Raw genomic sequence first — 23,528 nt, 5'->3', positions numbered from 1 at the left:
GGGTGGGTAATGGCCAGCAGATGGCCTGTGGCCTGCAGGACCGGTGTGGAAGGAGGTGGCAGGAGGGAAGTCCTCTCAGGACCTGGCCGTGCTATTTGGCCTCCAGGAAAGCCTGCCAGACAAATCCTTTGGTATTTAGGGCCAACAACAAATCCTGGCTATGCTCTTCTACCTTCTTTGGGTCTCCCTGAAGTCACGAGGAAGACACCACATTCTCTTCTTGCTACCTGGGGCCCCTCATTTGCTCTTCCCCATTTCATTCCCCCCAGAATACAGCTCCTACCAGGTGGGCTGTGGGGGTGTGGACGTGGCCTGCAGAATAAGGGACCTGGAACCTGGAGAGTCAGGATACTTAAGGATGGAGACCAGTGGCGTGGACCCGAGGGGCCACCATCCGGGCACTGCTGTGCCTCCCACTCAAATACTCTGGATCAAAAAGTAGGAAGACAGGGTGGGGGCTGGGCTGTGGAGGGGGTGGGCGGTTTATGGGTTTAGCAAAGCATCTTGGGGTTCAAGGTGGCTGACCTCTCTATGCATGTTCACAATGATTTCACACCTTCATAGTCTACAGCCGTTGGACAGCCGGGCGACCCGAGGACAGTCATTCTCCTGCCCCAGCTTCACTCTGCTCCTTTATCCATGAGAGGACTCTGCCAGATGCCATCAAATATATAAAAACTCCTGCCCCTGGGGTCACCCTGTGGCATGTGGTAGTGACCAGGTGACTTCGCCAACCTGCTCCCTGCTTGCCCACCCTCACACTTCCTGAGTGGGAGAAACTAACTCTTAAAGCCAAACCCCAAGCTCTGTGCTCGACCTGCTCAAGTGGCTTCCAGTTTGGACGAGAACCAAACAGTTATAAACAAGCCAGCAACACGTTCGTGTAACAGTCTATTCAATTAAAGTGAGCGGTTGAGGTCAGACACTGTCTCAGAGGAGGCCCAGGATGGGCTTCTGGGTTCCCTGGAGGCTCTGTTGCGCACCCTCTGGGGAACTCAGTGATGGGTGATCTGTTCCCGACCTGCCTGGCCCAGTCGCCAGCCACCTCCTAGGTGCTCTCCAGCTGTTGGTGCATATGGCCAGGGGAGGCAAGGGGGCCCCACCCCAGCCACACAAGTGCACAACTAGCACGCGTCCCAGCCACTCATTTACCTGGCCTCACGGTGCCCAGGCCCAAGACGGACAGCAGCCCGGGTGGTGCCACCAGGGCACTGGCTTCTGCCAGGCCAAGGGTCCTACGTTCCAGCACCACATCCTGCTCTTCTTTCTGGTTTCCTTTCCTGCTGGGTCCCTGTCAAGGCTGCTAAGTCACCAACCAAGGGCGAATTTGAGCCAGGACTTGGAGGGTGGCAACGGTGTGAGATGGGTGCTTCTAACACATCTAATCGCCCCTGGGGAGAGCCTTCTATAAGAGCAGCAAGCTTTGGGGGCTCCCTTGGGGGGTCCCAGTTCATAGCACCAGCTATCCAGGAGTGGGGGACTGAGGTGGAGCACCGGGGACCCTGCCCACGGAGCTTCTGCACACTCAGGGTGCTGAATAAGGGGGGGCCAGGAGACACTGGGGTCCATGGCTGGGCCTCCCAAGAGCACCCTCCCTCCACCAGGTCCTAGGGGCATGCCCGGGGGACCCCACTGGGTAACTGCCCAGCCCAGCTCCCTCCCTCTGGGGTCCTCTGCCCCTCTGGGGCTTCTCAGCAGAGAGAGAACCTCCGGGAGTTGATGTTCATCTTGGTGACCCCAATGAGCCTGAGCGGTGTGGAGAGGCTGAAGGAGGAGGCCAGCGGGGAGTCGCAGAAGAGGTCGGACAGCTCGTCCCGCTCCTCCAGCTCGTAGGTGGCATCGTTGAGCATCCTCCTGTGCAGGCGGCAGGTCTGCTCAATCTTGAGCTTGTTGATGTCACCTCGCAGGCGCATGAGCTGCCTGGCCAGCTGCTGGTCCTGCAGCCGCATCTCCGCCTGGAAGGGACGAGGGAGGGGTCAGCAAGAGCGGTGGAGGTGGCGGCTCCTTGGTCCCTCACAAGCACAGACCCCTTACTAGGAGTCCTAATGGATGTCTTGGGCCATTGAATGGTGTATCTAGAAACATCAGCAGCTTCTGGGCTCAGGTGACAAAGGAGGGTGTGTTTGTCCAACCAAGCTTTGTGCTGGACAAGTTACTATCTAAATCCTTCTCTTCTGAAAGAGGTGCATGTAGTCCTGGCTTAAAGATACTTCCAGCTGAGTGCCGTGGCACATGCCTGTAATCTCAGGGGCTCAGGAGGCTGAGGCAGGAGGAGCACAAGTTCAAAGCCAGACTTAGCAACTTAGGGAGGCCCTAAGCAACTTAGCCAGACCCTGTTTCCAAAAAAAAACAAAAAAAAAAAAAAGGCTGGGGATGTAGCTCAGTGGTTAAGAGCCCCTGGGTTCAATCCCTGGTTCCAAACCAAACCAGACCAAAAACCCTTCCAGTTCATTCCCACTGTTTAGCGATATATTCAGATGCAGCAAGAGGATGAAGAAAAGATGAGAATGACAAACCCCGAGTTCAGGAACATGGCTCCTCTGGGTGGGAAAGAGGAATGTAATGGGGGGGGACTTTTAAGGGCTCTAGGTCATATGCTGGGGGGCTGGCAGCTGCTATATTATCCTTTAAATGTCCTTGAATGCTGAAATATTTAATAAAGTTTCAAAAGAAATGAGGTGACTATCTCTTACTGTGAACCAGGCACGGTTCCCGGCTCTTTGGGTGTATTCACACACATCAGGGCTCCTCACTGCAGCCCACGGAGTAAAACTCCATCGTGGGTAGGGAAGTAGAGGTACCGAGAAGAAACCCTGTCAGGTCACAGAGTCCCCCATTAGCGGAGCTGGTCAGTGACTCAGTCAGACTCCATCAGACTCCATGACCTCAAGGACTGACCGCTAAGTTCCGCCTCCGAGGGAGAGCCGGAGCGCGGGACGTGGAGCTGTCTGAGTGATCTGTGACCCTGTGGGAGGCTACAGTGATCTGAGTGCCTCTGTGTTTCCTGATGAGGAAGGGACATGATGATAACTCCACACGTGACCCCAGCTGACAGATTCCAGAATCCATCTCCATGTGGAAATTGTGGGACCCCATGGTCCCAGAGGTACCAGCAGGGCAGCGTGAGCCTGAATTTTATGAGCCAGGGTGTTCAAGCTGAGGGGCTCAATGTGTCACTCAGCTTCACAATCGTGACATGGCAGAGCAAGAGTGGGGCAGGATATCGCCAGGCTTAGAGGAGTATTTTCCATTTAGTATCACCAAGACAGGCCATAGGCTGCTCCTACTTGAATTGAGGTCTGATTCCTTCTCACAATTCACTCTGCCTACACTTGCCAGTGGTTATTGTTTTAGCATTTTGGGGTCCTGTGTGGCCCACCTGGTGCTTGAAGCCAAATGAGACTCCAGAGGGACCCTTCCTAATTTGTGGTTACGCAAATTAAAGCAAATGTCCTCACCTTCCTCTTCAAGAGTTGGGAATACGAGGCGCTACTGGGTAGAAAAATGCGTGACCTCACGAGGACTCATTTTCAATGTACCTTACAGATCTCGTTCCTGATTTCATGGGTGAGAAGCATCAAGAGAGAAAGCCTGGACTTCACCTGAGGGTCAGCAAGAATTGGGATGGGTGTTCATAGTCCCAATCCTCGGGCATCGCAACTCAAATTCTTTGCCAGTCAGGAATCCTAATGATTTAGAGTAGCACCAGATTGAGGGTGATGGGCTGCCACAAGTGGCTGGTCATCTACTCATTTTCTGTGAAGCCCCTAATATGCCGGGGACTGGGCGGCGCGATGCCTGCGCCCTCTCTGACGGAGACAGAGGTCGGACCTGTCTGAAGACACACTGTCCACACCTCTGCCTTCACGCCATCCTCTGGAGCCTGGCTTGTCCTGCTTCTCTTAGGAGTATTTTGGAATCTGAAGATAGATATCCTTTGAAAGTGAGGAACCCTGTGGTTTAGATCCGCATTTTAGCCTCAGGAATTGGATCTTTGTTCTGAAATATCCTTTAACACTGGAGAATTTCAGGTTGGCCAAGTGTCTGAGAGGAGCTGTGAGACACCGCCTGCAGGGGGCAGCAGAGAGGGGGAAAGGTTATGTTTCAGCAGCCTGGGAACAAGGCACTCAGGTCCCCGGGGCTGGCCACAGGAGTGCAGTGGTCCCTCCAGGGCTCCTGTCCCCCTGGGGCAGATGCAGGGCTTCATGGCTTGGGTGAGAGTGTGTAGGTGAAGCCCCTCTCCTGCTGGCTCAGTGGCTTTGGGCAAAGCCACTAATGCTCCCTGAACCTCTGTCCTTTGCCTCTCAAAGGAGGCATGTAAGAGACAAACTCAACACTCCATGAATATGAGCCTCGATGGCCAAAGGAGGCGGGCGCTCGCCAGCTCTCTAGTGCCCCAACGCAGGTCCGGACTCAGGACCAGGCCAGGGCATCCCAGGCTTAATCTCTCCTTTAACAGACTGACCACTGGTCCTGGCCCCTGAGGGTGACGCACCTCTCAGTGTGTGTGTCCTTGTGGGACACTGACTTCCCTCCCCTCTCCCAGGTGGCCTGCTGTCCTCTGGGGATGAGGCACTTGCTGGACTCTGAGAGGTACATTGATCTCTCCAGCAAGCCTGACCTTGGCACTTGGTGAAAGGAGGTGAGATGCCGCTGGTCAGGGACTCTCAGCACTTTGTAGGGAGATGGTGGGTACCCCAGGTGTGGAGGAAAGGAAGGTGGCCCTCGGCAGGGCTGGAATGTGATCTAGGCTCGATGGTCACCCACAGACATCGGTTTCCACCAGGCACACAGGAGCCCTCCTAGGACAGCCGGCTGGCTGTTTCTGCAGGTGGAAGGTGAACCCGCCCAGGGCGGAATTCAGTCACAAACAGTGTCATTAAAGGGCTCTGTCAGAGGAGAGGAGCATCCTCACTCCCAAGCAGGCGAGGTGAGGTGAGGAGGTGAGAGGGGAAGGTGGAGAGGAAATTCAGAGAGCAGAAAATGCCCCAGGAATGTGTCCCTCGTGGGTGTGGGTGTGGGTGGGTGGGCTCTTTGCACCTACTGTCTCCTGCAGGGGGGGAGAGGAAGAGCTGCCTTGGGGCAGGCAGGGATAAAACCAAGGCTGCAGAAGACCCGGGAAATGGCAGGCAGACCCTCAAAACAATCAGACAGAATTATCGTAGGACCCGCAGCTTCACCTTGGGGTACAGACGTAAGACATCCGCAGGTAGGGACTCCAGGAGGAGTGTGCACCCCACGTTCACAGCACCCCAGGTTCATAGCAGCATTAGTCACAACTGCCCTAAGGTGGAAGCAACCACCTTGCTGGAGAGATAAGCAAGTGTGGTCCCTCCATGCACTGGGCGCATTCAGCCTTAATAGGGAGGGAGTTCTGCCGCCTGCCACAGGGGTGAACTTGAAGACACTGTGCTAAGTGACGTAGGCCAGTCACTCAGCACGTAATGCTGTGATGATCCCGTTTATACAGAGTAGCTAGAGTGACCAAACCCATGGAGCCAGGGAGCAGAGAGGGGCTGCGGGCCTTGGGAGGGGTCTGGGAGCTGGAGTTTGGTGCAAGCTGCGTTGCTTGGAAAGTCCTGGCTGGCACCAACTGGTGACCGAGAACCCCAAGGTGAAGGGTGTTTGTACCTATACTGGCCCAGCCTAAGAACTATAATTAGCCTCTAATTGATGCTGAAAAGAGCCTGGGAACAAGACCCAGGCCATTTCTCAGTGTGTGAAGGGTCTGAGCACTCCTTTCCTTCCCGACTGGGTAATGAGACTTCATTCCTGAACTTTGCAAACGGTTTTTGCAACCCGTCTCAGGATTTGTTCCGCTCTGCGTCAAGGCCTGCCCTATTGGGACAATCGGCATCAAGTAGGGTTTCCACCTAGAGGCCCCGGTGACAGTGTTACTTGCTCTTGGTTTGGTCTCTGGATTAATGCTAGGAGGAGGAAGGCAGGCGGTGTGGTTAAAATGAGACTTGAATTTCTGGGAGAAATGTAAAAGAAAAAAAAATTCAAAGTTTCCTAGAAACCAAATCAGGTCTGTGAGTTCATTTCTGGGGGACATGAAGGACTTCAGAGGTCCTCTGCATGTTTCACGGAGCAGAGCTGCCTCTTCCACTGGGTGATGTGTCTGCAGCCTTGGCCCAGGCTGTGGGCAGGAGGTTAACACGCCTGTTCCCATCCCCTGGGCTGGCTCTGTGGGACAGAAAAGAGCCAGCCAGGCAGCTCCTCTGTCTGCGCCAGGCCTCTTGGTCTCCCCCCGCTGAGGGGGTCCTGTGCTGGGACCAAAGGGCAGAAAGCAGGAGACCCTTCAGGATGTCAGAGAACACTCTGGAATGAAATTCTACCTTTAGATAGTCTTTGATTTTTCACACTTGGAACATTCTAGATTGAAATGCTACATTGAGGGTGCAAGGTGGGATAATGCATTCTGAAGAGCCCCTAGGTCTGCTGCCTCCAGGCCCAGTACAGCCCTCTGGGGAGTGGGAGTGAGACCCTCTGCAAAAGGGGAAAGTCACTCCCTCCTAACTCATCAGGTTGTACCTTGGATGTGGAGGAATGTGTGCCTGGAAGCTACACCAGAGAGGGACAGCACGAGAGGGGGGGCTGCTGTGGGCCAGGGGAGGACCTGAACAGACACTTCTCAAAAGAAGACATACAAATGCACAATGTGTATGCAAAAAATGCTCACCACCACCACTATCAGGGAGGTGCCAATCAAAACCTCAATGAGCTAGCCTCTCACCCCAGTTAGAATGGCTATGAGAAAGACAAATAATAATTGCTGGTGAGGGGGCAGAGATTGGAGAACTCATACACTCTGTGGAGCTGTAAATTAGTATATCCATTATAGAAAGCAGATGGAAGTTCTTCCAAAAACTGGAAATAGAACTACCACCTATGTTTAGGAATCCCACTCCTGGGCATATATTCAAAGAAAAGAAATCATATCAAAGAGATACCTATACTCCCATATTTACTGCAGCACTACTTACAATAGCCAAGGTATGGAATCAATTGCAATGTCCAACAACAGATGAATGGATAAAAAATGTGGTATATCTACACAGTGGAATATTATTCAATGACAAAAAGGATGAAATCCTGTCATCTGTGGTAACATGGTTGGAATTACGGGGCTTTAAGGAAATAATCCAGAAAGACAAACCCCACATGTTCTCCCTCATTTGTGGAGGCTAAAAAAATTGATTTCCTAAAAGTAAAGAGAATGGAGGTCACTAAAGCCTGGGAAGATGGGGGGGATAGAGGGAGACAGTTCGATGGGGAGGGGGGATTAGTTCTAGAGTCCTGTAACACAGAAGTGACAAAAGTATTCCACAATTTATTACACATTTCAAGACAACTAGGAGAGTTTGTGCTCAGAACACAAAGACTTGCTAATATTCAAGGAGGTGGAGATGCTAATTCCTTTGATTTGATCATTATGTACTGTATACATGTATTATACTACTGCACCCCATCAAATAACATTTGTCAAAAGAAATTGTCCAGCTAAGAATAATACCTCAGGCTGAACAGCCCCTTCTGAGCCCAGGAACCACAGAACTAGACTTTGTATTAGAATAATAAGTTTCCCCTTTTCAGAGAGAGATGAGTTCTTGGAAAGAGGGCAAACTCAAGTAGTCTTTGGAGAATAATACTCCAAACCCGGGTTGGGGTTGTAGCACACGTGAGGCACTGGGTTTGATCCCAAGCACCACATAATAAATAAATAAATAAATAAATAAATAAAATAAAGGTATTGTGTCCATCTATAACTAGAAAAATTAAAAAAAAATACCCCAAACCCCAGGAGTTGGGAGAATGTACCGAGTGAGCAGAAAGTGCGTTCATGCTCATTTGCCAGGGCAGCAACTCGTTCTGTAGTTTGGGCTCTGAGCTTGGGCAGGTCTGAGTTCAAATCCCTGTTCTGCTGGGCACATTTCTCAGCCTCTGTTCTCCCATCTAAAATGGGGAGAGTAATAGGCCACCAGCAGCCACCAGGGAAGATCGCTGTATTAAATTATGTGACACTGTAACCCTCTACCACTCAGCACCTGCAGTCTCAGGGTCCCCAGGTGGTCACTGCCCTTGGGCAGCTCATCCTCATTGTCCCTTCCCTGCTAGGTAGAGTTTACAAGGACAAAGCTGTTAGAGTCTGTAAACAAGTCAAAATAACACCTGGCATTTTGCCAGGGGAATGTTAGAGTTCGTAAACAAGTCTGGATGGTGCCTGGCAAAATGCCAGAGGGAGTGGTTTGAGAAGTAACAAAAGTGAGCCATTAAGGGTGGAGATTCCTGATTGGTTGACTGCTGTATCTAGTTTATGCTAATTAGATAAGCTGTGTGGAATGTATAAATACTGCTCCTGTCCTGCAATAAAGGGCTCCTACTCCTGCTGTATCAACGTACACAAGTTATTCGTCACCCCCCGGTTATTTTGCTGCAGCCGGACTGCGGCACAAAGCCCAGGAGGATCAGGTAAATCACTTTCCTAAAGCCACACATTTGATGCATTCTCCCACTCCACCCTCAAGCAGTTACTGGGCCAGCTGCAGGGGCGTCACTTGTGGGTACTCACCCCAACACCACCCAGAGTGTAGCCTGAACTTCCCGGCAGGGAGGGCCAGCGGGATGTGTCCTTAACAAATGCCCTGGTGCAGGTCCTAAGGCTGTTTCCTCCTGGGGGTGGGGGGACTCCATGAAGGCAGGACCCTGTCCCCTCACCTGGGCCCACCTCTCCCCAGCACCAAAGCCCAGGCACGCACTGGCTGCTGACTGAGCCAGGAACGAGGGATTGGAGGAAGGGCCCCACCTGCCTCCCGAGGCCCAGGATTGCCTGGGGCTGCTCCACAGTGAGCTCTCCTTGCTTCCCAGGATGAGGAAGGGGTGCGAGCAGGGCCTTGTGATGGGGGTCCCTGTCACCCCAGTGGCCAGCAGTGCCCAGTTTGTCAGCTCTCAGGCCCGGAGGGCACTTCTGGGGATTGAGGGCCTGGGTTTCCTGTGCTGCTTTACCTGTGGCCTACAGGTGAGGGCTGTGGACCAACTGCACTGGTAGGACACAAAGGAGCCGGTGCTTTTCTTTCTTCAGTCTTTCATTTTTAAAGTCTTTCACCCCTGGATTGCACATACCATATTCCTATTTAGAATTTTCAGGAGCTACAAAAAGCAGAAAGAATGACACCACCACCCAGAAGGAGAGTCCCCGAGGACGCCACATGCTTCCTTTGCCGGTGCCCTTGTTTGTGAATTCTGTAGTAACTCCCAGGAAGCCACATCTGCCCAGATGAGCAGGGGTCTCCCTTCTGTGGTGGCTGTCCAAGAGCCCTAGGTGTCACTGAGAAGACACAGTCTTGGCAGAGGGTGCCTGGACTCCCCCTGTGGATCCTGGTCCCCTGTGGGCTGGCTCTGTGTTGCTCTTGTCCTCAAGGAGAAACAGGCTGGGCCCCCCTAAGGGTTGTCATGAGTCATTGACCTTTTACAAGTATCCTGTTCTGAAGTCAGGAGGGACATGCAGGCTTTTGCCAGCTCAGGCCTGTTGACTTGAATGGCTGAAGCACCCGGAGAGGCCTGGTCTGGGTGCAGAGCCAGCTGGCCTGGGGCTCCATCTGCTTAGCCCCCAAACCACTGAAACTCTCTGTCCCTCAGACCTACAATCTTTCTGCGCCCCCCTCTTCTCCTCTGTAAAGTGGGGACAGCACACACACCTAAGGCTTCCTAGGGGACACTGGAAGGTTCACTGGAACCACAGAGTGACATGGCTGGCACCACATTCCTCGCCTCCATACCATCATGGCGAGTGAGACCTGTCATTTGGCTGGGCCGGGCAGCAGACAATTCTGGCTTCAGGGGGCTGGCCCTGGACACAGCAGGGCTGTGCTTGCCAAGCAGGCAGCACGGGCAAGAGAGGATGTGCTGGGAGAGGACTCCTGGGCACCCCAGCTGTGACCGCAGGGCGCCGGCTGGGCCAGGTCTCAGGCCTCCTGCCGCGCAGACCTGCCGTGACTAACACCGCCAGACTTCTTTTCCTTTTTTCTAACAACTATAAACACCTTCTCAGGAGCTCCGTCTGCGGGGATCAAACACCTGCGTGAAACTGAGAGAAATGTCTGTCCACACCCAAGGATTCTCGCCTGGAAGACGGCCCAGGAGGAAGCTGGGATGTCTCGTTCAGATTTTGGCACCCGCAGAGCCGGGGGAATGCTTTATTGCCCTGTGCTTTATCTCCAGGTTGGCGAGGGGAACTTCTGAGCACAACTACAGAGACAAGACGGAGAGGAGGGTCCCTCTTCCTCAGGCTGGATGTTGACCACTCAAGGCCAGGCCCTAGAGCTGGCTGCTGACCCCAGCCCAGTTAGGGGCCTTGGTGAGATGTCCTGAATTCCACGCTCAGCTTGGGGGTAGAGGCTCCAGGGTCAGGCACTGTCCCGCCCCACCCCAGGCCACTCAGTCGAAGATAGGAAGCTGGAGGCTGGGACCCTCTGGCACCCAGAGCAGCCAGGAACCAGTAGTGGCGCACAGTGGCCACTTACTGGACCCCGAGTGGCTGTCCTGGGAATGGTGAGGTTGGACCTCAGCCTGGAGGAGTCCTTGCTGCCCCACCTGCCACAACCAGGTGGTCACATGGTCTCTAAATACACTCTGAGCCAAAGTCAGGCCTTAGCTGGAGAAATCATCCTAACAGACTCTGAGGCGTCCACCTTCCTCGAAGGCCCCGTGCAGAAGTGGAAGGGAAGTGGACTCTGCCTGCAGGTCCCCAGGGTGTCCTAGCAGTGAAAGCCTGGAGGGAGATCAGGAGGGAAGCCTGGGGGAGCCACGGGCCCTTCCTAGCCTTGGAAGCCCATCCGGCTCAGGCAGTCCCTCTCAGCTGGCCTTGCAGGAGCAGGGGAAGGCAGATGTTGCTCCCAGACCCAGCGCTGCCTGCTCCCGATGGTGCTAGTTGACAATAGCCTCCCTGGACTGCCAGATGGTCAGGGGACAGTTTAGGGGCCTGCCCTCACCGGACCCCAAACTTTCATTAAGTTGGGGGTGTTTGGCATCATACAGGAAAAACCCCACATGACTGACTCACAGCGCTTTAATCCCTGGAATAAAGTCAAATTCACATTCAGGCGAATGGGAGGCCTGAATAGGGTAGGAAAAACTTGATTCCGGGCTTACATTCAGTACAGTACAGTAGAGGTTCTGCAAGCCTCTTTGGATGTGCTAAAAATAGGTCGATTTTTAAAGGCACCTTCAGTGATGATCAGAGGATGAATCAGAAAACCAAGGCATGGAGCTTTGTTTTGGTTGAGGCTTAAAGACAGGAGGACGTGTTCGAATGAGAACTGTCCACCTCAGTCAAAGGGTTTTACAAGTTGCCTTTGTTGCCGAATTCTGAGGCAGGCAGAATTTTGGGTCAGAATCGCCTGCCTCTGGTCTGCATCGGGGCTGCTGCTGGCCAGCGCTCCTGGACCACTTGCTTTGTGATGCTGTGATTTCGCTCACTGAGGCCTCTTCACTGGTTGAGTGCTAAGCCACATGGGGCAGATATAGCAGGGACAGGACTTGAAGCTCAAGCTTGGGGACCTCTAGGTTTGCCCCATGTGGAGCCTCAGAGGTTCCCGGGCACCAGGCTAAGCCTCCCTTCATTCCTTGATACTCAGAATGTGGCCCATGGAGCAGCCATATAGGTTACCTTAGAGATGTCAATTCTGAATCAGGGGGAAACAGAATCTTCATTCTACAAAGAGACCCAGGGAGAATTTGAAGGTCGCTGCTCTCTGGACATACCCAGCGAGTCCTCTGCTATTGAGCTGTATCACCTGCTGCATCCGCTGCCTCTCCCATAGCGTTCTCCTCCCAGTGGTGATTGCTGAGTCTGACTCTGGCTCTGACACTTACCAGTCCTATCATCTTACATGGCTACCTGTTAAAAGCCTCAGTTACTCAGCCCCTGGGGACCAAATTAATCCTGGCAAGGAGTGCTCTGCTGTCCACCCAAGGGTCCCTATATCCTCGTTCCCCTCAGGTGCTCTTGGCCAGCATCTCTGGGTGGGGCACCTCCTGCCACTTTGCTTACAGAGTTCTAGCAAGAGAAAAGAGCATGCCCAGTGGGTCTCAGCCCCGGCTGCACAATGGGAGCAGGTGAGAGCTTTGAAAGCTATGGATGCTGGGCACCATGCCCTGGAACTTCATTTGGTTGGTCTGGGGTCTGACTGAGGCTTTGGGAGCCTCCAAAGGTCCCCAGGTGGTTATAAACACAGTCAGGGTTGCAAGACATCTCTCTGTCTGAAGATGACGGCACAAGCTCTAGGAAAGTCCCCACTGGTTTACACACAGAGCAGTCCTTCTCTACCCCCTGCTCCAGAGGGGGCCCGTGAGGAATGTGAGCGTATTTAGAGAGTAACCGCCTCTGCTTTCAGAAGCAATGAACCTCAAAAGAACCTGAAACCGACAATTGCATCCTTGATTAATGAGAATATTTTTTGTTCTTCTTTATGAAAACAGATCAAAGCAGCTTAGCCTCAGGAATTCAAAGAGCACTTTCAGGGTCTGTCCTGGGGCACAGCATGTCCACCTCTCACCTCTTATATCCTCACAGGCACCCTGGGGCCACAGAACAAGAATCCACAGGTGCCTTATCTTCCACGAAAGCCAAGAGCCACGCACACTCCAGTTACCGGTTAATCACATGTAACAGAACCCTGGGTCCTGAGCAGCATTCTCAGCATCAAGGACTGAGACCAAAACAGTCCCTGATCCATCCAATACCTGAGTCCCAGAGCCCCTTCCCATCCCAAACCCCAGTTCATGTATTTTAGTCCATAATGCATTTCAGGCCCAACAGGATTCTGGTTTTAGGATTCTGCAAAGCAAACCGAGTGGACCTCTGCAGGCCTTGTTGCCCTGGGAATTACTACTGGCTCTGGATAGTGGCTGGACCTAGACTCCTGGCTCCCTGGGTCCAGATGGCCAGACCTGGCAGGTGCTACCTGGGCCTCAGTGACAGGAGGACAGGGGTTGAGGGCTTGGGGAGGCTTAGACTCATGCCTGCCTTGTTGAGAAGCCACTGTGCTGGGACCGGTGATTCTTCCCTGGGGGGAGGCAGCACCCAGCTCTGCACCCTCACCCGGTTTCTCAGGCTGAGAGTCACTGCACACGGTGAGATTCCCACTGGAAATCTGTTTTGCCCAGGGGCAGGAAAAGGGCTAAGCAAAGGGCCCTTTGCTTGCACTCAATCCATCCGGAAACCGTCCCTGCCTCAACCTCTGGGCAAGCTCCTATTCAGCCTCCTCACTAAAGCCTCTACCCCACGCATGATCAGGCGCACATCCCTGGGCAGCTCCTGCACACCACACATCATTAATACAGCACTTTCCACGCTGGGCCTCAGTACTCATAGCAGTTCCTTGCACAGGACAACCCCCAGACCCAGGGCCCCTCCTGCAGTCAGCCCACCCCAGGTAGCCTACCATGCAACCCAACAGTAGCACTCGGGGAGGGAGAGCAACCACTGTCTTGGTAAGTGAGTGGTCATAGGAGGTGTGGGCAGCAGGGACAGATGGCAGGGGAGGGGGCTTCAGAGGGCAGGTAAGCTCCAGGCACCCACTTAGCAGTCCAGGCATGACAGCGAGGCTCTGCCAGTCGGGGGAAGGGTACAGATACCCTAACATGGGCTCAGATTCTCATGGACACAGCTTGATTCCTCCACAATGTCCAGGATTAATGGCTGATTGACACAGCCCCATGCAACCAGAGAAATAAGATCTGCCTTTGTCAAATAGGAAGATTACAGTTGTGCAAGTGGCGGGTCTATTAAGATGGGAGGTCCAACACATGATGGGGGAGAGGAGATAGAAACAGAGAGAAACAGAGGGACACGTAGAGACAAAGAATGACATCCTCTCTTTTCTGGGGACTTCTGTGGGGGCAGCCACTCACCAGTTCCTTCCTGAGCCAGGTTATAGCCTCATCGATACTCTGGAAGCCTTCCAGCTTGCCAGGGGACCTGTCGCCCTGGCTGGTGCTCCCGGCAGGCGGGGGGTGCTCTCTGGGCTCCCTCGGGGGCAGCAGGGGCTCCCCACCCCCACGCTCTCCTTGCTCCAAGCTCTCCTCGGTGGCCATCTTCTGGAAGGGCCACGTCTGCTCCTCCAGCCTGGCCTGCCATTCCAGGTAGGAGGGCCTGCGGGTCTCCAGCCTCAGCTTCTCGGTGAGGGCCTTCAGGCTCCGGAGGTGGTCATCAGGAGGCGCGGTGGCCCCTGCCAGCCCCTCTTCTTCACCCACTTCCTCCACTTGGATCTCGGGCACAGACATTCTACAGTCTGCCCTGGCAGCCAGACCTGGCAGCTGGTGAGGGGCTGTGTGGGAGGCTTGCTGGGCGATGAGGCTGGGTCCTGCTCTGGAAGGGCCTCATCCAGCTGGGGCTGTGCCTCCAGAAGGCATTGCAGAGGCTGGGCGGCACCTGGAGCTGAGGGACCGTGGGGTGAGCCCCAGGGAGGGCCTTTCAGAGCAGCTTCGGGGGTTCGAGGTCTATGATTCGTCCCAGAAGCCTGTGGGTGCCATGCTTCGTAGAAGGCAGGAACAGACAAGCACTGGCAGGATTCTTTAGGGGCAGCCTTTGCCAAGGAGATCTATCTGTCCCGAAGGTGTGCGCAGAGCAGAGACGGGCCAGAAGCTCGCCCTCCCCAGGAAAGGCAGGTGGTGCGGGCCCTGCAGGAAGAATGAGAACATTGTCAGTCTGACCCCTCCCCAGCTGCTAGGTGGAGGCACGTCCACACTCCAGGAGGGGAAAGAGGCTCAGAGAGGTCCAGTGACAGGGCTTCTACTTGCTGGTCCAGGACTAGAGGTGAGACGACCACTTTAAGTTGATGCAGAGAAGCTGAACAAATTGGGCAGCACTACAATCCCTCCTGTGTTATCTCACTTAATGCTCACAGCAAGTCTGTGGAGATTAGTTTCTGTCCCCATTTGACATGGGAGGACCCCAAATCCCTAAGAGGCTAAACGACGCACTGAGACAGAACTCCCGCAGGGAGACAAGACCAGTCACTTGAATCTGAGGGCACAGGTCTCCCCTCTCAGTGACAGCTGCCCGAGGGTCCCCAGAGCCAGCTGCCAGGCCAGTGGAGCCCCACGCAGACTCAGGTGTGCCTGCACCGTACAGGTGCTGCTGCCCTCGGCACCCCTCCCGGAGCACAGGGCCGGCTTCCTCCACCCTCAGCTTCCTCTACCACCACCTGACCTCACCCCCTCAGAGAGGAAGCAAATAAGCCTGCAGCTGCACAGGGGAAGAAGGAGCCGGCTCCTCTCAAGCTGGACGGTGAAGCTGAATGAAGCTGGTGACTCAGCCTTCCAGGACGGTGGCTCTCAGGTTTACCTAAAGTGCCCACACAGCAGCGCCGCCTCCGCAAGGCTCCAGCTGCCATCTGAGTTGGCCTCCAGGACCTAGTGTGGGATATAAGCCAAGGCTCTGACCCCATCGTGCCAGGGTGGGTAGGTTATAATTAGACACCAGCCTTCTGGCGTGCCTGTGTCTGTGGGGAATGAGCAAGGGTAGACACGAGCCGATCCGAGCGGGAGATGTGTGTCTTGAACTTGGCTTTCAGGGCTAGTTTTCAAAATCTGTGCTGAGGCCATGCAGGTGTAAAAACTAATGAACTGATGCAGAGCAATGTCCAAGAGAAGGCTAAAAGAAAAATCAAGATGCCCAGAAGCCTGGTGCACACACCACCCTAGGGTGAAAATGGACGGAAAGGGAGAGAGACGCTTGTTGATGTGTGTGCCTTTAAAATCCCTGCCGAAAGAAGAAAGCAAATAATCGTCGTGATGCCTGCTTGGAGTGTGGGAACTGGGCTGGCTGAGATGAGGACTGAGGGGAGCAGATCTGGGATGGGGAGGCCACTGGCAGGCTGGGCTGCCCAGGGAGGTCATGGATTTCCTCCTGACACACAGAAATGCTCGGGAAGACAGACAGCAGAGCTTCTGTTCTGGACCACCCTAGAGCCCAGCCTGTCAGGGAGGTCTGGCTGGAGGACAGAGGACTCTCCCCGTACTCTGAGCCTGCCCCTGCGGGAGTGGGGGACATCCCTGGGGAATGAGGAAGACATGCCACCCCCACTGAGAGCAGAGGAACTCAGCTTCACCTCCTGCCCTGCTCTGGGCAAGTGAAAGTTCCCTGGGGACCTTGGGCAACACAGATCGACTTCCAGGAGTTCTGATTCCCTTGATGTGGGCCCAGGACTCAGAGAGCAGCCCATTCTTAGGCCCCAGGTGATCTGAGGGCCAGATACAAGGGTGCAGTCAGGACTGAGAGCTGCTGGTCTCCTTTAGAGACACCAGACCTGGGATCAGATTCTGGTCCTAGGCCCCATGGGGCCTGCCAAGCCTCAGTCTCCTAGGCTCAAAATGAGGTGTTCTGCCAATCTCCTAGGCTCTTGGGGATGGGCAGGAATGAGGTTCATAGGTGCTCTCTAAATCTTAGCGTGCTCCAAGAACACAGGAATGGGGCTCGCTGTGCACTTTCTCACGACACAGCCTTCCCAGGCTCTCTCCAAGTCTGAAGACTGGGAGCTGCTTTCTGGGGCCCCACCCAGGTGCCTGCCCTCTGCCTGTTTGCTGAGGGCCCAGAATCTCTTCTGAGTGCGCCTGGGTGGCTGAATCCTACAGGGCTTCCTTCCCACAGACAGAGGAGCTCTCATTACAGCTAGATGAGTTTTCTGGAGAAGGTCCAGTCTACAGACAGACTGATGAGCTGTGCCCTCCCCACCTGGGTCCTGGTTGTGCCCACTCCTCAGAAGAGGACTCAGAGGTAAGGGATGATCATGAAGCCACATGCCCATAACACAGAACTGGTGAGAGATAACACAGTAGGAAGCTGTGCCCTCCCTCTGCAGAGGGCTTCGTCCTGCCCCCTTAAGTAAGGGGCTCCTCTTGGGGTGGGAACCACTGAGAGTCTGTGACTTTGTGTGACTTTATAGTGTAGGGAGTGTATTTTAACAAGAGGTTTTCAGTCCACTGAGGGTGAGCCTCATGGTGTGGCACCTGGGTGCCCCCCAGCTCACGCCAGTCTCACCCAAACCCAAAAGGCAGGTGGGAGCACCCATTTCACACAGGGGTTATGGGAGGCACTTAGGAGAGGTGAAGTGCCCTCCTCCAGACAGGTGCCAGCTAGGGGCCTGGGCATGAGCTGTGTGATGGTGGTCAGCCTCTTTCTACCCTGGAGCATGTGGGATTTGGGGTCAGAGCTCAAGGGCAGCCACCAGTTCTGTGTTATGGGCTGTAGCTTCATGATCATCCCTTGCCTCTGAGTCCTCTTCTGAGGAGTGGGCACAACCAGGACCAGCCGCACAATTTGTAGGGCTCAGGGCTGGGTCTCTTCTTTAAAAAAAGTCCTAAGAATTTCAGGATGGTGACAACAGAACATTAACCCAAGTGGGGTCCCTGTGTGCCCCCTGGGTCCCATGCCCATGAAGGGGATAACAATATCAACTTTGTAGGTCACATCCAGGATTTCATGGGGTGACAGAGTTGATAGAGCATGCCCCTGGTGTACAGTAAGCCCTAGACAAAGTTACACTTTAAAAAATATTATTAGGATGGTGCAACCATGGGTGTCACATCAGTCACATCACCCCTGTCCCTGCCTTGAGCAGTCATCTGGTCGGTCCTTGAAATGCTGGGTGTCCTGAGCCCATTTCTGCATCTTTACATCCTTCCCTGGAAGCCCACTGATGCCATCCATTGGCCCTGCCTCCCCCAGTTTTGATCTCAGGAGATCTGGAAGAGTGAAGAGCAGGTTTGCCTTGGAAGGGAGAAAAAGAGCCCAGCCTACGAGAACGCCACTCTGCACTGCTCCCTCCCGCCCTGCTCCAATTTTTAACCCTCCCATCCCCAGCTCCAGGTGCTGGAGGGACCCAGGTGTAACAGCCTGCTCTCCACGCCAGAGACTGAGGCTGGGCTGCAGGCCTGGTCCTGGTTCCAGCACAACTGCTAACAGGAGGAGGACCCGGGTCCAATCTTTCCCAGCCTGTGCTCTGCAGTTGGTGGTGCCTTGTGTGCGTGCAAAGGCTGGGCACAGAAGAAAGGCCATACCCACCCAAAGAGCTCCTTCTCAGCACAGGCTATTTCAGAGCCACTAGGCAGTGTCCCAGGGATCCCACCTGCTCGTCACCCTGGTGCCTGAAAAGGCCCAGTGGGGATTCCTCCCTCCCTTCCAGCTGGGCACAGGAGCTAAGCTGGAATGTCACCCACACAGGCCCAGGAAGGTGCTAGCAGAAGGGTTTGCTGTCCACTGACCACTTAGTGGGCACTGAGCTGGACATATCCTGTACTAGTGGGGAAGGCCATCGGGTGGGGATTGGAGGCAGCTCTGGACACCTCTTGGGTTTGGTGGGCAGCAGAAGTTTTTCTCGACTCCTGGGGCTTAGGCCCAGGGAGCACAAAGCAGAGGACATTGGACCACTAGATCTGGGACTCGGGAGTCCTGGAAGACAAGATGAGATCCCAAGACCCCATAATCCATGAGGCCCAGGCATGCCCACCAGCCAGGCCACTGGGTGGCAGCGAGGACAAGCCTTGGGGATACACAGCCTTCCTGCCCCAGCAACATGCCAGGGCTTGGGATGACTGTGGTTCAGATGCGCTTCCAGGCTTCCTGGCCCATGAAGCAGGATTCGCCAGCCATGAGCTAATCCCCAGCTGCCCCAGGGGCCAGGTGGGTGCAGCCCTGCCAGGCGGCCAACACCTTGTCTCATTATGACCTCACCTGCTCACCTGGAAAACCCTGGAACCCACTTCCTGATGGGCTTCCTGGGCAGGGAAGGCTACGGGGGCTGCTGACTGATGCTCCCCGGGCTCAGGCCTGCTCTCCCCGCACAGAGGCTTCTCTGGAACTGTTTGTTTCTTCTGCAGGGTGCACAGTCTTTTTAACCCCTCCGACTCTCCTGCCCCACAGACCCCAAGCTCGATCCTCTGCCCGCAACTTGTACAGCCCAGAAGCCCTTCTTTCCCTCCTCCGCCTAGTCCTCAGGCATTTTCTCCTTCCCTCTGTTTTCCTGGGCTGGCTGTGTGTGCCCGGCAACGAGAGCACGTGAGGGAAACCATGACACCATCACACATGAGCTAACACTTGGAGCAACCACACCAGCAGTCACTCGGAAAGCTTCACATGTTCAGGCACAGTTAGGGCTCACACGCGTGAAGATTGCCATCATCCTCATGTTCCAGGTGGAGAGACTGAGGCGCAGATGGCTTTGGTAGCTTGCCCATGGTCACAGAGCTAGTAAGTGGTGAGGCTGGGATGTGAGACCCCGACACTGGGCTTCCCGTCCCTGTTAAACCCTCACATTTACACCAGGCACTTTCTTGATGGTCCCTTCTTCCAGACTCAAGTTCATGAGGGCAAAGCCAGGCCTTTTATCCTGGTCCTCTGGCACTTGTGAGATGCTGCTGCTTTAAACATGGAATGAACGGGCACATAGAGCATGCATCTGCCTCTTGCTGCACCCTGTGTTGCTCACAGTAAGCCAGCTTGGATGGGCTCAGAGGAGCAGAGGGGCCCTGGGCTTCTGTGACAGTACTTCCACCACCTGTCCTCATGAGAGGCCACACACACCTCCTTTCCCTGGCCGAGGAGTGCCTGGACACAGGTGTGCCTGGACACAGGTATGCAGGCCCGGCTCCTGGGACAAAGCAGGAAGAACCTGATTTAGCTTGTGCCAAATCCCAGGACTTTGAACTATAGCCAGAGAGGACCTACTTGTCACCTGGCATCTGTGAGGACATTTCTACCCAGCACCTTCCTTCTTCCTTCTGGAAAAAGCATTCTCCCTTACTGTGGGGAGTCTGTCCCTGTGGTACCTGTGGCCCTGACCTCCCCTCTCACCTCAGGGGAGGTGACATGACTCTACTGGGCCAATCAGAGCCTTTCTGAAGTTTTCCTGCCAGACCAACCCAGAAGCCGGCCTTGTTCCCAGCCAGCCTGGATACTGGAGCCCTCTTGCTCTCACACACAGAGGGTCTGCTGGCACACAAAGCCAGCAGACAGGATAGTTTGAAGGCCTCACTCAGGTCCGTCAGAAGCCACCCCGCCAGACTTTGACTACACAGCTTTCAAAGCCTCCTCTTGGGCAGAGCTCCTTGGAGCTGGGCTTCTGACAAGTACAGCTGCCTGGCCTGAGTGGGTGCTGGAGAAGGGTGCGGCGTGTGGGTCTCTGTTGGTGTTTGGCCTTGGTCGGCCTGTTGGTCTGCTGTTCCCAGCCTCCTTCCTTTCTTGTTTGTGGGAAGCCCCCACTTTGTGCAAGACAGCAGGCAGGCGCCCTTCTCATTTGTTCTCTGGGATCAGAGGACCAGATTCTCCCTCCTCCCCCTCCCAGGCCCTGGCAACCAGGTGCGAGCATGTGACTTAAGCTCAGCCAATCAGAGGCTCAGGCCCAGGATCTGAATTTGGCCTGTGTGGGGCCCAGTGAATGGATGGTTGGGATTCATCAGTGCTGGATGGGGGAAGGAGCCAGCTGCCCCTGCTGGAGTGCTGCTGCAGGGCCTCCCCGCTGTCCCGGAGCTGCCCGGGTTCTGCCTGCTTGCTCCTGTGAGTCTCTGCTTCCTGCCAGTCTCCGAACGCTGACAGCCTAGTAGTCATGCTGCTTTCTATTGCTTGCGCTCAGGAGCCTGAGGGCTGGAGTGAGGGGAGCAGCCAACTCACTTGGAGAGGCCATGTATATAATTGAGAACATTGTGACAGCCAAAAAGGCTTCCTTCTCTCACATCCCCACAAGTCCTGAGGGGGTTGGCATCTGCAGTTGAGACCCATTGGGTCACTGTCCTCTGAATGAAATTTTGCTGAATCCACCTGCATTCGTAGTAGGTATGTTTCCTAGGTGACAGTCAGTGACTGGCTACCAATGTTCCATCTGCATAAACTTAAACCCGTTCTGCTCCCTCTTTCAGAAGTACCACCCACGGGTGTCTGTGCTCTGGGTCATTCAGCCTTCCCAACTGGGCTGCAGCCAAATGCCTGGGAACTGGGTTAGCGTTAGGGTGCCTGAGGGCCTCCAGCCTGGGAAGGCAGTCTCTTTTGGGGAGCAACCCCCTGGACTTCCACAGCAGAGTGACAGCCCCAGAGTGAGAGGGCCTGCCCACGAGTGTCCCTGCTGCTGTTCTCTGCTTCCTGTAGGCTACTCTGCTCTTTATATAGTCAGCCAGGCTCCACAGCCTCTCTGCTTCCCAGGTGTTCTCACAATTAACCACAACCTCCGGAGGTCACCTCGTACCTATTCTGTAGCATAAAAGAAGCCCACTAAGCCTATTAGAAGCCCCATTATCCAGGGAGGAAATGGAGGATTTTCCGTAGGAAACTTAGACCCAAGCTCCCATCAACAATAGTGAGGGGGCTGAGAACCTTGCCCAGGAAAAGGGTCATTATTAGGAACATATGAATGGTGGGGGACCTTGCAGATGTGTCCCCCAGCACCAGCACAGGAAGAAGAAGAAGAATGTCACCTTATACTAGTTCAGGGATGGTGTTCACACACTTACACCTCATGTCATTCTGACTTCATACAGAACTCTGAGACTGCAGGGGTGGCTCTTGGGAATGAGGATCCACTGTGCGAGAGCTGGGAGAGCTCTGTCCACGTCCCCCTTGAATGTCTCACTGGGATCCCTCGGTCATGATGACAATTATCTCCCAAACCGCAATTCAGATTCTGCCCTGGTGAATGTCCTACTAAGGAATATTTTAACAGCACTGCCAAGCTGCTAGTGTTATAGGTATCCATATTTCCTCAGTGAGGAAATAGCGTCTCCTATACATAAGGACCCTGCAAACTGTGTACTATGATCCTTTATTATATAATGGGTAAACCAAGGCACAGAGACAAGGAGGAGCTGGCTCAGAGATACTCAGACTGCACATGGCATGGTGAGGGCTGGGACCAGGTAAGTTTGGAGGGCAGGATCCAGCAAGGCTGAACTGGGGGCCAGGACAGAGCCTGAGGCTCTGACGTCCCTCCCCGGGTCTACCACTTATGCTAATAAGTCACAAGCATCCTTTGGGATCCAGTGGTCCCTGGAGATGGCCAGCTCTGTTCTGGCTCTGTGATTTCCTCTGAAGGTGGCCCCCATCATGAAGGACTACCTTGACTGTGACTATGGACCACACTGGCATGGTAGGGAAGGCAGGGCAGGTGTTCTGGTCCCCTTGCAGCTGGGAAAACTGGGCTGAGGGCCTGAGTGACTGCCTAAGGCCCCAGAGCCTCTCACTCTCACCCACACTCCTTGAGGCTGCTATGCTGGCTGCTTTCCAGAACATACTATCTAGACAGGGCTGGCTACCACCCTCTGGGCTCCCCTGGCAAGCGGCACTTGGTCCTCTGGGAAGTTTATAGAATGAAGACCTGGCTACACCATGATTTAGGTCCCTGCAGATATGGCTTTTCTCAGCAAGGCAGGGCTGGGGGATGGGATGTCCTCAGGGTTGGTCTGGCCTCTATGCCAGGCCAGGCCAGGACACCATTTGTGAGGCTCACTGCTCTGAGCTACAGCCGGGTGGGGGCCGGGGTGGTGGTGGTGGCAATCCCCATCTGTCAGCCTTGCTAAGCAAGGAGCTGTGGCTCCTCACCGCACCTGCTGGAGCAGGGTACAGAGGGAGCGCTGGCTGGCCGGGGCAGGCCTGGCCCAGGCTGGGCCTCAAGGCTTCCCAGGCCTCAAAGCTGAGAGCTAAAGGGCCTTCAGGGCTGAGGCCGAGAGCCCCCTTGGCCCCAGCCATCAGGCCTGGGCTTTTCCTCTGAAAATACAAAGCTGCCCCGAGGGTGAAAGGCGGGTAGGGACAGGGACCAGGGTGGCTGGGACACAGTCTGGCCACATCCCTTTTCTAAAGAGGCAGCTGCTTTTCCCCAGGGGGGTGATCGGTCCAGGGGTCCACAGGTGATGAGGGCGAGCAGGCCTGGGACAGGTGGGCGTTTCAGTCTTGGTCTTATGCTTATGGTACATGCAGAGCCCCAGGTGGGGACAGGGCTGACCTCCCACCTTCACCCCCACGGCAGGTCAGTCTGGGACTGACGCCTCTGCTCTGCTGATGTGCTTCAGCGGAGAGGAGAGGACGAGAGGACGGCACACAGCCCTGCGCGTCCCACAGAGCTGCTGACAGGAGCAGGGAGCTGCCCAGAGCCCGTTGCCTCTGCCTCAGAGTTGCCATGGTGACGGAAGCAGGAGGGACATGGCCAGTCTGGCCCTATGCCAGCCATCTTTCCCCTTCCCAGACTCATTTTCATTCCAGCTCTTGGTCAGAGCTGGTGTTAGGAGCCCCTGAGATGGGGGACAGAGACCAGGCAGAGTCCAGACTGGCCCCAGTTGTGTGTGTGTGTGTGTGTGTGTGTGTGTGTGTGTGTGTGTGTGAGTGATGGGGCTCATTGTGTTGACATGTATGTGAGTGGGGGGTGGTTGTCCTGGTATGTGTGTGAGTGGGGGGTGACTGTCTTGAGGGTGTGTGTGAGTGGGGGGTGGCTGTCCTGGTGTGTGTGTGAGTGGGGGGTGACTGTCTTGGGAGTGTGTGTGAGTGG

At 54.8% G+C, this 23,528-nt stretch overlaps 1 protein-coding gene across 6 annotated transcripts in view; it reads right to left on the bottom strand.

The window, feature by feature from the left end:
• Positions 1 to 364: 364 nt before the first annotated feature.
• Positions 365 to 23,528, bottom strand: part of Fam167a (family with sequence similarity 167 member A) — a 32,292-nt gene continuing 9,128 nt past the window's right edge. For all 6 annotated transcript variants that reach the window (XM_048801489.1, XM_048801490.1, XM_048801487.1 and 3 more), the window contains 2 exons: positions 13,915 to 14,682; positions 365 to 1,955 (listed from right to left, as the gene is read on the bottom strand). In XM_048801489.1, coding sequence (XP_048657446.1) covers positions 1,692 to 1,955; positions 13,915 to 14,286 — 636 coding nt within the window. In that variant the 5' untranslated portion in view covers positions 14,287 to 14,682 and the 3' untranslated portion in view covers positions 365 to 1,691. The remainder of the gene's footprint in view (positions 1,956 to 13,914; positions 14,683 to 23,528) is intronic.

Source organism: Marmota marmota, unplaced genomic scaffold, assembly GCF_001458135.2.
Source record: "Marmota marmota marmota unplaced genomic scaffold, marMar, whole genome shotgun sequence".
NCBI classification, from domain to species: domain Eukaryota; kingdom Metazoa; phylum Chordata; class Mammalia; order Rodentia; family Sciuridae; genus Marmota; species Marmota marmota.
Note: the sequence above shows the minus strand (reverse complement) of the source record. Positions and strands in the feature narration are given on the sequence as shown.